The sequence below is a fragment of the Zootoca vivipara genome, chromosome 3 (assembly GCF_963506605.1).
Source record: "Zootoca vivipara chromosome 3, rZooViv1.1, whole genome shotgun sequence".
Classification (NCBI taxonomy): Eukaryota; Metazoa; Chordata; class Lepidosauria; order Squamata; family Lacertidae; genus Zootoca; species Zootoca vivipara.
Window position 1 is genome coordinate 27,105,280 of NC_083278.1, and position 13,306 is coordinate 27,118,585.

General features: G+C 44.4%; 1 protein-coding gene across 3 annotated transcripts in view; it reads left to right on the plus strand.

The window, feature by feature from the left end:
* The window catches only part of GRHL1 (grainyhead like transcription factor 1), a 57,751-nt gene that overhangs the window by 37,269 nt on the left and 7,176 nt on the right, over nucleotides 1–13,306 (plus strand). For 2 of the 3 annotated variants that reach the window (XM_035109865.2, XM_060272479.1), the window contains exons 9-13: nucleotides 6,138–6,296; nucleotides 8,160–8,247; nucleotides 9,908–10,047; nucleotides 10,568–10,605; nucleotides 11,983–12,071. In XM_035109865.2, the coding sequence (XP_034965756.2) occupies nucleotides 6,138–6,296; nucleotides 8,160–8,247; nucleotides 9,908–10,047; nucleotides 10,568–10,605; nucleotides 11,983–12,071 (514 nt within the window). The remainder of the gene's footprint in view (nucleotides 1–6,137; nucleotides 6,297–8,159; nucleotides 8,248–9,907; nucleotides 10,048–10,567; nucleotides 10,606–11,982; nucleotides 12,072–13,306) is intronic. The other variant, XM_060272478.1, reaches the window with a different exon arrangement.

The following is a 13,306-nucleotide window of genomic DNA, read 5'->3' on the forward strand; positions in this document are numbered from 1 at the left end:
AGGAATGGCCTGATGGAGCTGGCCTCTCGGGGGAACCAATGAAGCGGTCCTCTAGCACAGGCATCCCCAAACTTGGGCCCTCCAGATGTTTTGGACTACAATTCCCATCTTCCCTGACCACTGGTCCTGTATTGCAGGGAGTTGGACTAGATTATCCTTGGGATCCCTTCCAACTCTCCAAATCTACGATTCTATGATTTGGGCAGCTGATTGCCAGTCACTGCAACCGCCACTTGTTCTGGACAATTGTGTCTTTGTAAGCCATACTATGGTTGGTTCATTTGCCTTGCCTGGAAACTGCCTGCCTGCCATTTTGTTTTTGCCAGCCTTTCCCACAGGTTGGTTTGCACCACCTGGTTCGGGGTCACCTGATCTTGCATTGTAAAAGATGTGCCCCAGTATGACGTGGTGTGAATTTTACAAATCAAGCCTTTCCTAATGTTATCAATTAATTAATAAATCACCCAGGGTGGGTCATAACAATTTAAAATGCCACGTTAAGAACAATTTTGAACAAATTATATAAATTGTACATGATGAGATGACAAATCTATTCTCGACTTGTCAGTTCATTCAAACTTACAGGCTATTGATCCTTAGCATCAGGGTGTGGGGGAAGAAAATATCTCTAAGGGAATGCACCCATTAATCAGCTGGGATAAGGACTCTTATCCGAGATTAAGGACTCTTAATCTCGGGGTTGTGGGTTTGAGCCCCATGTTGGGCAAAAGGTTCATGCCTTGCAGGGGTTTGTCCCCTTGTTGTCCCTTCCAATTCTATGATTCGGTGATCTATAGCCAAATATGTGGCACACTAATCTAGCGCTATGAATGGTTGAGTGCACTGAAATTTGGTCTGTGTGGCGGTTGCTATTCTCCCCCCGTGATGCGCAGAGAACAACAATCCCCAATTTTTGGTTCCTGTGTCTGCAAGGTCCCTTTTGTACCTATTTTTGCCTTGCTAAAATGTTGTCAGTGTGAGTTACTGGAGTTTTTATTCTTCAGCTTTTTCTCCAGAGTGTTTACATCAGGGAAGGAGAAGCTGTGGCTCTCCAAATGTTTTTGGACTGCAATTCCCATCATCCTTGACCACTGACCATTCTGGCTGGGGTTTAGGTGAACTGGATCCAATAGCCTGTCGAGGGTTGCACATTCCCCGCTCTAGAGATTTAATCTTAGTTGGACATGTATGCTTGAATTTACTGCAAATCTATATTTAGCCCACACTTGTGTTATAAATGCATATGCATAAACATCATGGCAGCAATGCACAATTTGCTGAGGTAATATTTTGAAGTCTTAATACTGGAGGGTGGTGTCTTTGATAGCCAATAATGCTATGAGACCTAAGAATGAGAAGCCTTGCACATGCAGGGACTTCTGTTTCTTCCTTCTGTGGAGGACAATGCTCTATATGCACATAGGAATGCTACATTGTGCACCAAGCATTTCTTTGTTCATGTAAGAGTCACTTTGTGCACAATGAAACAGGTACCCAATACTTCTCTGCTATGCCTGTATTGTAAGGGCTCAAATCATGTAGGTGCACGCTCTAATGGAAGCCCATCTGTAAGTCGCTGCTGCCTCCTTAAAATTTACATAGAGAACCCTGCTCAAAAACAACACGCAAACTAAACTCTAATGTAGCCAAGAATGCAGAAGTGCCCTCCGAAAAAGGAGAACGGCTGTCAGAAGAGGAATCTTGTTCTACAGGCTGAAGATGTCCAACAACTTTTGCGGCTGTATATTTCTTTTTTTCTGGCAGTTCTTGGGTGGGGAAGTACCTGGTGTAGTCACTTGCCCTCCTTTTCCTTTAAGACACAGATTCAGAGAACAATATGTCATTTTGGCAGCTTACGATCCCAGCCAAATATTGTATTTAGTTTTTGCAGAAGCAGAAAAGCAGCAATGTTAAACAATATCTGAGATGATGTGCTTTTAATAAGAAGGTTCTTACTCATTTATCTTCATGCAAGCATAAAAAGGGCTAGCTGTACTTTGAGTTAGACCCATTGAAATGACAAATGTGGGTCCAGTTATTTCAATGAGGCTTGCTTCATAATAATATACCCAGCCCATCTGGCTGAATTTCCCCAGCCACTCTGGGAGGCTTACAGAATATATAAAACATAATAAAGCATCAAACTTCCCGATGCAGGGCTGCCTCCAGATGTCTTCTACAAGTTTTATAGTCCGAATCTCCGTGATGGGTTGAGCTCCTGTTGCTCGGTTCCAGCTCCTGCCCACCTAGCAGTTTGAAAGCACGTCAAAGTGCAAGCAGATAAATACTGTAGGTCTACTTCCTCTGGTGGGAAGGTAAACGACGTTTCCATGCACTGCTCTGGTTCGCCAGAAGTGGCTTAGTCAAGCTGGCCACATGACCCAGAAGCTGTACGCTGGCTCCCTCGGCCAGTAAAGCAAGATGAGTGCCGCAACCCCAGAGTCGTCCGCGACTGGATCTAACGGTCAGGGGTCCCTTTACCTTTACATTTAGCTCCTTGACATCTGAAGGGAGGGCACCACTACCAAGAAGGCCCTCTGCCTGATTCCCTGTAACTTTGCTTCCCCCAGTGAGGGAACCGCCAGAAGACCCTCGGAGGAGGACCTCAGTGTCCAGCCTGAGCGATGGGGGTGATGCTGAGACAATTTAGGGATTTAAAGATCAGGACCAACACTTTGAATTGTGCTCGGAAACGTACTGGGAGCCAGTGAAGATCCTTTAGGTGTTATATGGTCTCGGCGGCCACTCCCAGTCACCAGTCTAGCTGCCGCATTCTGGGTTAGTTGTAGTTTCCGAGTCACCTTCAAAGGTAGCCCCACGTAGAGCGCATTGCAGTAGTCTAAGCAGGAGATAACCAAAGCATGCACCACTCTGGCGAGAGACAGTCTGCGGTCAGGTACGTCTAGGCTGACGTACTGGGTGGAGCTGGTAGACAGCTGCCCTGGACACAGAATTGACCTGCACCTCCATGGACAATTGTGAGTCCAAAATGACTCCCAGGCTGTGCTCCTGGTCCTTCAGGGGCACAGTTACCCCATTCAGGACCAGGGAGTCCCCCACACCTGCCCGCCCCCATCTCCCCAAAACAGTACTTCTGTCTTGTCAGGATTCAACCTCAATCTGTTAGCCGCCATCCATCCTCCAACCGCCTCCAGACACAGGACCTTCACTGCCGTCACTGGTTCCAATTTAAAGGAGAGGTAGAGCTGGGTATCATCCACATACTGGTGAACACCCAGCCCAACACTAATGACCGACATTGGATTGTATAATCCAAACAGATGTTAAAAAAGAGAGAGCTGCTTTTTTCTCTAGGCCCCTTCCTTACCTTCTGCACTTGTCTCCTTAGTTCATGCTTTTAGGGAGAGCCTGGCTGAGCTAAAATTTGGGGAGGTTGGGGATAAGCTTGTGGATTTCATTAATCTGCCTCCATCCCACCTCAGTTCAAGCACTACGTCAGGGAACAGCCATGGCAGCTAGGCTGCTTTCCCATAGCAGTTCTTCCCTGTTCTCACATCAGGAAACAGAATGTAATTGGGTTAAGAGTTCTAATTAAACACACAAAACTTCCTCATCAGAAGGATGGTACTTTTCCAGAGCATGGATGTAAGGTGTCCTGTTATGACACATGCAAGCTGGCTAAGTCCAGAGTTTCAAGTACCGAGAACAACAACTCCCTTTGTGTTGCAAAGATGACAGCTTGTCAAATAAGTCCAGGAAGCCCCTATAAGCAGGGCATCGAAGCATCAGCCTAGTTGTCCTCAGCATCTGGTATTCAAAGGTATACTGCTTTACAAGATGGAGGTTCTCTTTTGCTATTGTAGTTACTAAGTGCTGGTAAGCCAAATTCATGGGAAAGTAGGTCTAAATCAGGCATCCCCAAACTTCGGCCCTCCAGATGTTTTGGACTACAATTCCCATCTTCCCCGACCATTGGTCCTGTTAGCTAGGGATCATGGGAGTTGTAGGCCAAAACATCTGGAGGGCTGCAGTTTGGGGATGTCTGGTCTAAATCCTCTTTGAATTTGACCCACATAAGAGACCCTTAAATTTGACCCACATAAGAGAGACTTCAATTTGTCTCTCCTGAATCTACAGCTGATTCATTTTCTTGGATGTTTGCTGACATCTAACTGCTTCAATTAAAAACAAAACAAAACTGTCAGCACATTGTCACTGCCAGCTGCAAAAATTTCTAAACTATTGTTGAAAGAAATATTACCTAGCTGTACATTTGACTTCCTCTTGAGCGTGAGCATGGTAAAAGCTTTGATTAGCAAAACCAGCTTTTCAAAAAAAAGCTTGCATGAAAGCTAGCGAGCTCATTAGACAGTAAGGTATCATGTTCATTAAAGATGTTAGATAGATAGCAATTGCTAATTAAAATGAAACCTGCATGTAGATCAGGTCTGATTAGAGTTGTCAAAGATAACTGGTTAGAAATCCAGTTGGGGTGGGAACTACCTCTGGAAACAAGGGGGAAACTTCTGGCTCTCTCTCTCTGTTGTTCCCATCCATTGGTCATGCTGGCTGGGACTGATGGGAGGTGGAGTCCCCCATCGTTGATCTAGAAAATTACCTCAAATAATGTACTTAGGCCACAGGCAGGCACATTTGCCTTCTGGAAGCCCTGACGTCAAATCTATCTGGTGCTTTTGTGGGGTGCAAGTTATAAGTGAGTTCTTTCCACTCTAACACAGGGATGAGCTCAGCTGAGGATGTGCCTCAAAACTTAGCTTTTGAAGAAATGACACATGGCTTTTTTCCCCAGCAGGATGCACCATTGTCATTCTAAGAGAACAAGGGGGAATTTCATGGTGAGCTCTGGCACCTCTTTTTCTAGAAAAACAGCACTGCATGTACTGGAGGCCTGCTCCTTTTGGGGTTCCCTAGCATTTTTGTGGGTTAGTACTTAGTAGACCCACTGAAATGGATGGAATTATAATTATCATCACCCATTGTTAGGAAGAGAACGCCTTTTAGAATTGCAGCAGCTATTGTTATTTCCGCTAGGGGTCAGTCATTCACCGCTGATCAGTTTTGATTTTCTCCTTGCTTTGAAGAAAATCAGCCTTTAGGTAAGAGGTGCAGCAAATAAAATTGTTTTATCGCTTATCATTGGAACAGTGTCACTTCTTCGACTCTGTGCTTGGTTGGGCAAGGGCATTCCAGGCGCAGAAGCAGTTGTAATGCTGGGCTATTAAGTTCACGTTATATCAACCCGCAGTTAATGTGTGAAAGTTGTGGGTCTCAAATGGTGGTTCTAAACCCCTCAAGGGTGCAGAGTGAATTAACATTTGGCAACCAGCAGAACAGGTATTTTAGGTTGCCTTTTCTTCTCTCCAACAAATATACATAAATGTGCCTTTTTTTTTTAAAGGAAAGACATACTGAAATTCTGCAGAACGTTTCTTCTGAGCAAAAGAACTGACTGGCGTTTCTTTTTTACACATGTATTCCTTGCTCAGTTGTAGTTGTGTGTAACAGATAATGGTTCCAGATAGAGATACGGATGTCCATCCGCGTTAAGGAACTAATCCTGGCAATGGGTTCACATTTACCACTGTTGAAGTTAAAATGTGTTGACCACATCTGGAACTCAGGAGCGAAATCACTGGCGTAGCGTTCAATCATGCGGCTTCCATCATATATAAAAACATAGTAAAACATTAAATATTAAAAAACTTCCCTATACAGGGCTGCCTTTAGTTGTCTGCTAAAGGTTGTCTAGTTACTCATCTCCTTCACTTTGGGGTCCCATAGCTCCATACACTCTGATGAAAACCACCCTAAGGAAAAGTAGGACATTCCGGGATCAAATCAGACACCCAGACGGCTTCTGTAAATCCAGGACTGTCCCTGGAAAATAGGGACACTTGGAGGTTCTGCAATTTTGGATGCACGTAACTGGCAGTCATGCCAATAGATTTCACATCCCAATAGACATGCATAGGATTACTCTGTTAGACTTTGTTGGACTTCACACTAGTGGGCCATCTGCACGATATATCCTGTGGTTTGTGGCTGAATACAGTACTGTACTGATGAATTTTCTTGCTGCAGCAGAAAAAAAAAAGACGATAAAAGTTCATTGGGGCTGCTTTTGATGAGAATGGGTTTTCCTGGTTTGTTTTCAGGTCTTCATTGCCGTAAACTGCCTCAGCACAGACTTCTCATCTCAGAAAGGTGTCAAAGGGCTTCCTCTGAATCTTCAGATTGACACCTACAGCTACAACAACAGGAGCAACAAGCCAGTCCACAGAGCTTACTGCCAGATTAAAGTCTTCTGTGACAAGGTAAAGCTGATGGAGTCTGTAAAATGAGAGCTTTAGGAATGTTGTGCCTCTTTAGTTTAGTCCGTCAGTCTCATTTCTTACAAGGAAAGCAGAAAAATAAAACAATTCAAATTGTTTATTTTTTTCTGCTTGTCTTGTAAGAAATGAGATTGACTGGCTAAACTAAACTGCAATTCAGAACAACAACACTCTTCACCATTTGGAAGTTCAGATGACCTGTTACTTTTTGAGGCTCGTTTAGTGTTGTGTTACCATATTTACAGATTTGGTGAGGGAGCAATCACTTGGAAAGGATGTCAAGTGAAAAGTCTCTCACACACACTGGTGCTATGAACCTTCCATTTATACAGAAAAATACGAGCACATGCTGGGTTTTCTTATTTATAACTCTGAGGTGTTTAATGAAATTGCTAACCAACCAAAATGAAGAACTCTGCCAGCTATCTCACAGATTACACCAACCACAGTGTCTGAAATAAGGATGGAGCTCTGTAGAGGCATTGGCTGGCTGGCTTCATGGTTTCCCCCTCATTGTGATTTTTGCATAACACACACACACCATGATTTGCAATATATTGCCAGGCCAGAAATTATGAAACCAATATATCGATGTGGACTTCAAACCGGTTTTGGACAATATATCAATATATCACCCAGCCCTAATGCAGAGAGAGTATATCCACTATACAGTAGAACAGAGCTTTCCAAACTGTGTGTCGGCTGCAGTGTGAAGGTGTGTGTTGTGCGAACGCTCCCTTCACTCCTCCCAGGTCTGGAAAGGAGCTAGTTTAACTTCTGGTTTGCTAGGAAAACTGAATTGCTGTGTTGCAAAATGATGCATGTCTAAAAAGTGTGTCACCAACATGAAAAGTTTGGAAAGCTCTGCAGTAGTAGAGCACAGCCTCGATAAAATTTATTTTAAAGGATGACAAACGAAGAACTAGCAACCACAACAAGTCTAACAGAAACCTTAACAAAATTGGCACCTGCTCAGTAATAACAATATTAGCCGCCTCAAGAAAAATCCCCAAGAAGGTCTCTAAAGATTGACTTGGAAACAGTCTCAGGAGGGGATAGATTATATGCTTTCTAACCCCCTGATTAGAACTGCAGTTAAATAACATGTGTTTGACCGCATCCACCTTGGTATTGTTATGGGATCATTTGTCTTTAGAGGAAACTTGAGCAAATGTGACATCTGAAAGCTTTGAAAGCAATATTTTAAAACAATAAAATAAGTCTGCTCTGCTTTAGGTATTGATCAATAAAAATTTAATAGGGCACATAATAAGGTCCACTATTTGACTGCTGATTCAGGACCCTAAACTGTGTTTTATATAATCAAATTTTACTTTGTTCTGTGTATATCGCAATGGCAAGGGACATAAACAATGCTTACAACTATTTTCTGGCTTGAACCCCGCCCGCTGAAGGCAGGTGCAATAATTGATAATTCATACTTGGTTGCAATCTACATTTCTTATGTATTGTCCATAATACTTCAACCCTTGCTCTGACATAAGAAAAATTATCTTTATTGATTGTAAAACAGAGACACCAGTTATACTGGCTGAGAGATGCAGCAACAATTTTCTTGCCTACCACCCTTTAAAACAGTCGTGAAGATTACATGTAATAACTATCACCATAACACTCAATCTTCAAAGAGTTAGACTTACTATCTCTTTGATGATTTGAACTGTGTATGGGTTTGGTTTCAAGGTCAGTGATTTCTAGAAGAGGAAGAAGTTCCAAGCGTGACTGACTTCCACAATGCCTGATTTGGGAGGGACCAGGGATGCTGACCTCAATGGGGAGGAAGCCAAGCCTCTGTAAATATCCTTTCTTCTTTCTATCTGACAGGGGGCAGAGAGGAAGATCAGGGATGAGGAACGAAAACAAAGCAAAAGAAAAGGCAAGTGTACTGACCCCAGCTCCCAGCTGAATGCCTGTAAGTAGAAAACATTAAAGTGCCATTTAATTTAGAGGAAAATTTCAACTAAATCTAAATTTGAAATGCAAGCAATGGTATAAAGCATAGGGGTTTGTATTGTTTTTCTTAAAGGGGAGGTGTGCTGATGTGGGGCAGACAATAATGGTGTTGGTGGAATTGAACCTTTATTTAGCCCTTGCTAAGATAGGCGTGTTCAGCTTAAGAAGAGGCCGTCAAGCAAGAAAATCCAACTTTCATGTAATTACACCAAGGCATGAATGTACCGTAGGGTCACCTCACAAACTATAACTATTATTAACAGCATTTTCTGAGGCGAAAGTAGAGATAGATGCATTTGAATACATTCATTTTTTGAAATGGTATCTTGGTGGAATATCTGATTGTTCCTTGGGGCATCCAAAACTTGATGTTATAAATTTGGGGGTGTTAAACTGGGTGCCAGACCTCTCTAATCCCTGGATCCAGTAAGTGTTAGAGTTTAATCAAGGCTTCAAATTTCTGGAATAGCTAGACAAGCTTCCTGGTGAGGTGATAGCCTGGGTGATGAGGGGGATTAAGCGGCTCAGTGCACGATGGCATATGAGTGCAGGGTCCCCACATCTCAAGAGATAAAGCCAGAGTTTAGAGAAGAGAGTTTGGAGCAGTGACCTAGAAGTAGAGCAGAAAGCTGGAGAGAGAATCGGAGCAATGCAGAGAGCAGTGGTTGATTTCTGTTTGAATCCAATCACTCCACTCTGGATCACAGCCGATTTGTTTTTGTGATGTTTTTGGGCTCAGTCAGCCCTTTCCATGTTCAGCACTTCCTCAGTGCTTTCACACACACACCCCAGCTGTACTAGTAGCTATTTCCAGGGCTCTCCTGAATGGATTTTTTTCCTTTTTGATCCCTTGGATTTGCACAAAACCAGAAAATTGCACAAGCAGATATAAACTGTGTGCTTTTGCATACTACTTGGGCGGGGAATTCTTTTAGAAAAACAAGGTCTGTGCACAGCTATCTGCACCACAGGCCCTGCTGGTACTTAATTGACAGAATCCACGGCGTAGAAGGCAGGGACGAACACAAAAGGGATCACCTCCTGGTATGAATGGGAAAGACCAAAGTTGCTCCTGGATACAGACTGTTCCAGTCTACTTTGAATGGAGACAAAGTGGATTTGCAGCTAACAAACACTCAAATATGGACAAGCCCTAATAAATGGAGTCAAGGGCAGGGCTGCCCAGATAGAGATGGGCGTTCCATGGGGCAGGTTAAGGACGAAAAAAGAGTCTTGCTGGATCAGACCAAAGCCCCATGTAGGTCCAGTATCATGTTCTCACCATGACCAATCAGATGTCTGTGGGGAGCCTGCAAGCAAGACAGGAGTGCAGCAGGGTTCTCCCCACTTGTGGCCCTTTGTCTCTGAGCTCATAATATAACAGGCCTGCCCATTTTTGCAGCAGAATGGTAGTATAGGGAAGAGTCTCAAATCCACTCCCAGGATCTCCATTCTACTTTGTTCTACTTGGCAAGAAGTCGTAAAACAGGCTCTTCTTCAGAAAGAAGATGCTAAAGGAGGTTCTCTCTGTGTGTGTGTGTGTGTGTGTGTGCGCGTGTGTGTGTGTGTGAGAGAGAGAGAGAAATGTATTATTATTATTTTCTTTTTCTTTCCAACAGTTTCTGACGTCAAAGTGCCGCTGCTTCCGTCCCACAAGCGTACAGATATCACTATCTTCAAGCCGTTCATGGACCTTGATACTCAGCCGGTTCTCTTCATACCTGATGTTCACTATTCCAATCTTCAGCGGGGAGCTCATGTACGATTCCTCTTTTGCTTTATATCTGGGAGGGAGGGTGATAGTAAAGAAGTATGAAAGGTTATTTCTCAAAGCATAAAAAGTCTTTGTGGCAGGAGGAGACAAAGGGGGTGGGGAGTGAAAGAGGGTTGAGTAGCAAGTATATGGGGGTGAACAGGAGAGCAAGAGTAGGTGAGAATTCTTGAAAAGCCAAGGTGGTATGCATCCAGCAAGCACTTTGAAAGGACTGGGTTTGGGGGATTTGGAAAACAGAGAAAAGGTGAGGAAGGGAGCAGTGGGCAGGAGCCTCTCCAAGCTTAGGCGAACAGTGAGATGGGAGATATATAGGTTGATGATGGATAAAGGAAGAAAGCAAAGCAGTAGCAGACAATGCCTAGTTCTGAATGGTTTCCAAAGCACTTTTCTACCAGTTGTCAAGGTTGCTGGGTACATGCAATGCAATTGTACTGATTGGCTATTAGGTTTTCTCCAGAACATGTAAAAATAACTGGACTCCCCCCCCCCCCGGTACCCTTTCTAGGTCTTTCCTGTTGCATCTGAAGAACTGGAGGGCGAAGGGTAAGATTTGTTACCACTTCCATACTCCAGAGCTGCTAAATATTTTTGAATGAGGAACACACTGTTTTGTTCTAGTTAACTCAGGGATGGGGAACTCATGGGCCTCTAGGTGTTACTGAGTTACAAACCCATCACCCCTGATCATTGGCCAATGTCTGCTGGGATGGATGGGAATTAAACAACATCTAAAGCAGGGGTGCGGGTGGCACTGCGGGTTAAACCACAGAGCCTAGAGCTTGCCGATCAGAAGGTCAGCAATTCGAATCCCCGTGACGGGGTGAGCTCCCATTGCTCAGTCCCAGCTCCTGCCAACCTAGCAGTTCGAAAGCACATCAAAGTGCAAGTAGATAAATAGGTACCGCTACAGCGGGAAGGTAAACACCATTTCCGTGTGCTGCTCTGGTTTGCCAGAAGCAGCTTAGTCATGCTGGCCACATGACCTGGAAGCTGTACGGCGGCTCCCTCGGCCAATAACGCGAGATGAGCGCTGCAACCCCAGAGTCGGTCACGGCTGAACCTAATGGTCAGGGGTCCCTTTACCTTTAAAGCAGGGGTGGGGAACCTTTTTGCCTCCATGGGCCAAATCCTTATCAGGATCTGCCTCGTGGGCCAAATGTGACAGGTGGGTGGGTCCACCACTTGACAAGATCGCTGGATTGGCAGGGTAGCGGGGACGCCCACCTGTCAAAATCCCTTGCCCTTTGCAAGTCTCTCTACACTTAAGCCTCTGACAGTGGGGACTTAAAGGGGGAAGCCTTGCAAAAGCCTGGGAGCCAGTGTGGTGTAATCGTTAAGAGCGGTGAACCCGTAATCTGGTTAACCAGGTTCGCTTTCCTGCTACTCCACATGCAGCTGCTGGGTGACCTTGGGCTAGTAACACTTCCCTGAAGTCTCTCAGCCTCACTCATCTCACAGAGTGTTTGTTGTGGGGGAGGAAGGGAAAGGAGATTGTTAGCTGTTTTGAGACTCCTTAAGGGGAGTGAAAGGTGGGATATCAAGTCCAAACTCCTCCTCCTCCTCCTCCTCCTCCTCCTCCTCCTCCTCCTCCTCCTCCTCCTCTTCTTCTTTAAGAGAGAGCCCCCATATTCCCTTTCAAGTGGAGGAGATGTCTTTGCAAAAGCTTGCACACGAGCTGCTCCAAAGAGCACTTTTGCAGAGGACTTTTAATACCTGTTTTGCAGATGAACAGGAATTAAAATTCCTCTTTCTTGTTCCCTGCTGGGAACAGGACTGCGCAGACATTGCATGATTAAACACTGTCCTTTTGCCCATCGGCTGATGTCACCAGTGAAGCCAGCTGATAGGTGCAGTTTGGGGCAAGTGGTCTTGCAAGCTTTTGGATTGAGTGATCTGATGGCCTGGCTGGTTTCCTTGTAGCTCTGCCATGAAGAGGGGGCCTTATATCAATGAAGATGATTTTGCTGCCACCCCGGTTAAGCTGTCTCGAATAGAAGAACCAAAGAGAGGTAAATAATGCTACTAACCAGGAGGAAAAGAAAGCACTGTTTGGGTTGTACTTTGTAATAGTCCAGTATGGATTCTAAAAGGCAGGCTTGTGTTAGCTAATTTTGCCAGCGCGTGAGCCAGGTCCCCTTGACGTATTACAGGAGCAGGAAATTGAATCTGGCCCGTGGGCTGGATCCAAAAGGAAGCTGTGCATATTACAGTTTTAATCCACTTCAGCCTTCCATTTTAGCTCTTCAATTCACGGAAGTCATTCAGACTGGCAGTGCTGCCCTAAATTCACCCCTATCAACCGGTATCTTAATATAATATAAACTGAAACTGTAGGTGTGGTACTATTATCGCCTATAGCAAATAGAACTTGGATAGAGTTCATTCAGAGGGGTGAATTAAGGGCAGCCAATATACTGTGCTCAGTTTCCTTGCTTTGTGTGATCTTGAGCCTCAGCACAGCTTTCCTCAGCGGTGACACATCGCAAGCACTTGAGGCTCCCTGTTGCAATGTGAAATGGTCTTCAATATCTTGATTTGAAGGCGCAAGGTCTTCACAGATGGGACAAAAATACCTAGCAAACAGAATTTCATGATTGATCAGTCTCTCATGCCACCAGAACATCACAAATCCAGCTTGCTGAATAACAGAGTCCCTCACCCAGTCTAGGTACACTTGACCCTGGCCCAAGTCATTGTGCTATTCCTAGAATGTTAGGGTGAGGGAGGTTAGTTGCTTGAATTCACATCTTTTCCCAAAAGCAAACTTTACCGTAATCGCTGAAAGCAACTCCTTCAACAAAGGTCCCATATGCACTATATATCTAAAGCAGTATTGTATCACTTTAACAGTCTTGGGTTTTCTCAAGAAATCCTGGGAACCACAGGTATGTTAAGGGTTCTGAGAGTTGTTAGGAGACAGAGCTACAGCTTCCTGAGTGATTTAACAATCAATCCCCTCTTCCCAAAGAATTCCGAGTGCGACTGATTTCTCGTGAATCAGTACATTTTGGGAGACCTGCTGTTAGTGCACTGAGTTGATGGGCCCAGTTTAACTTTGTTCACGTAATTTAGAATATATGTGGACATTCTGTGACATCATAGCAGTCCAGTCAACGTCCAGCCGAATGTCACCCTAGTTTGACTTTTGGAATTCTAAGATTAGAAGAACCACCTCATTCTCAAGGTGCGGGATGGATTGCTCTCAATGAAAGCATTTATTGTGACAAGTCCCTGGAGTGTCCAT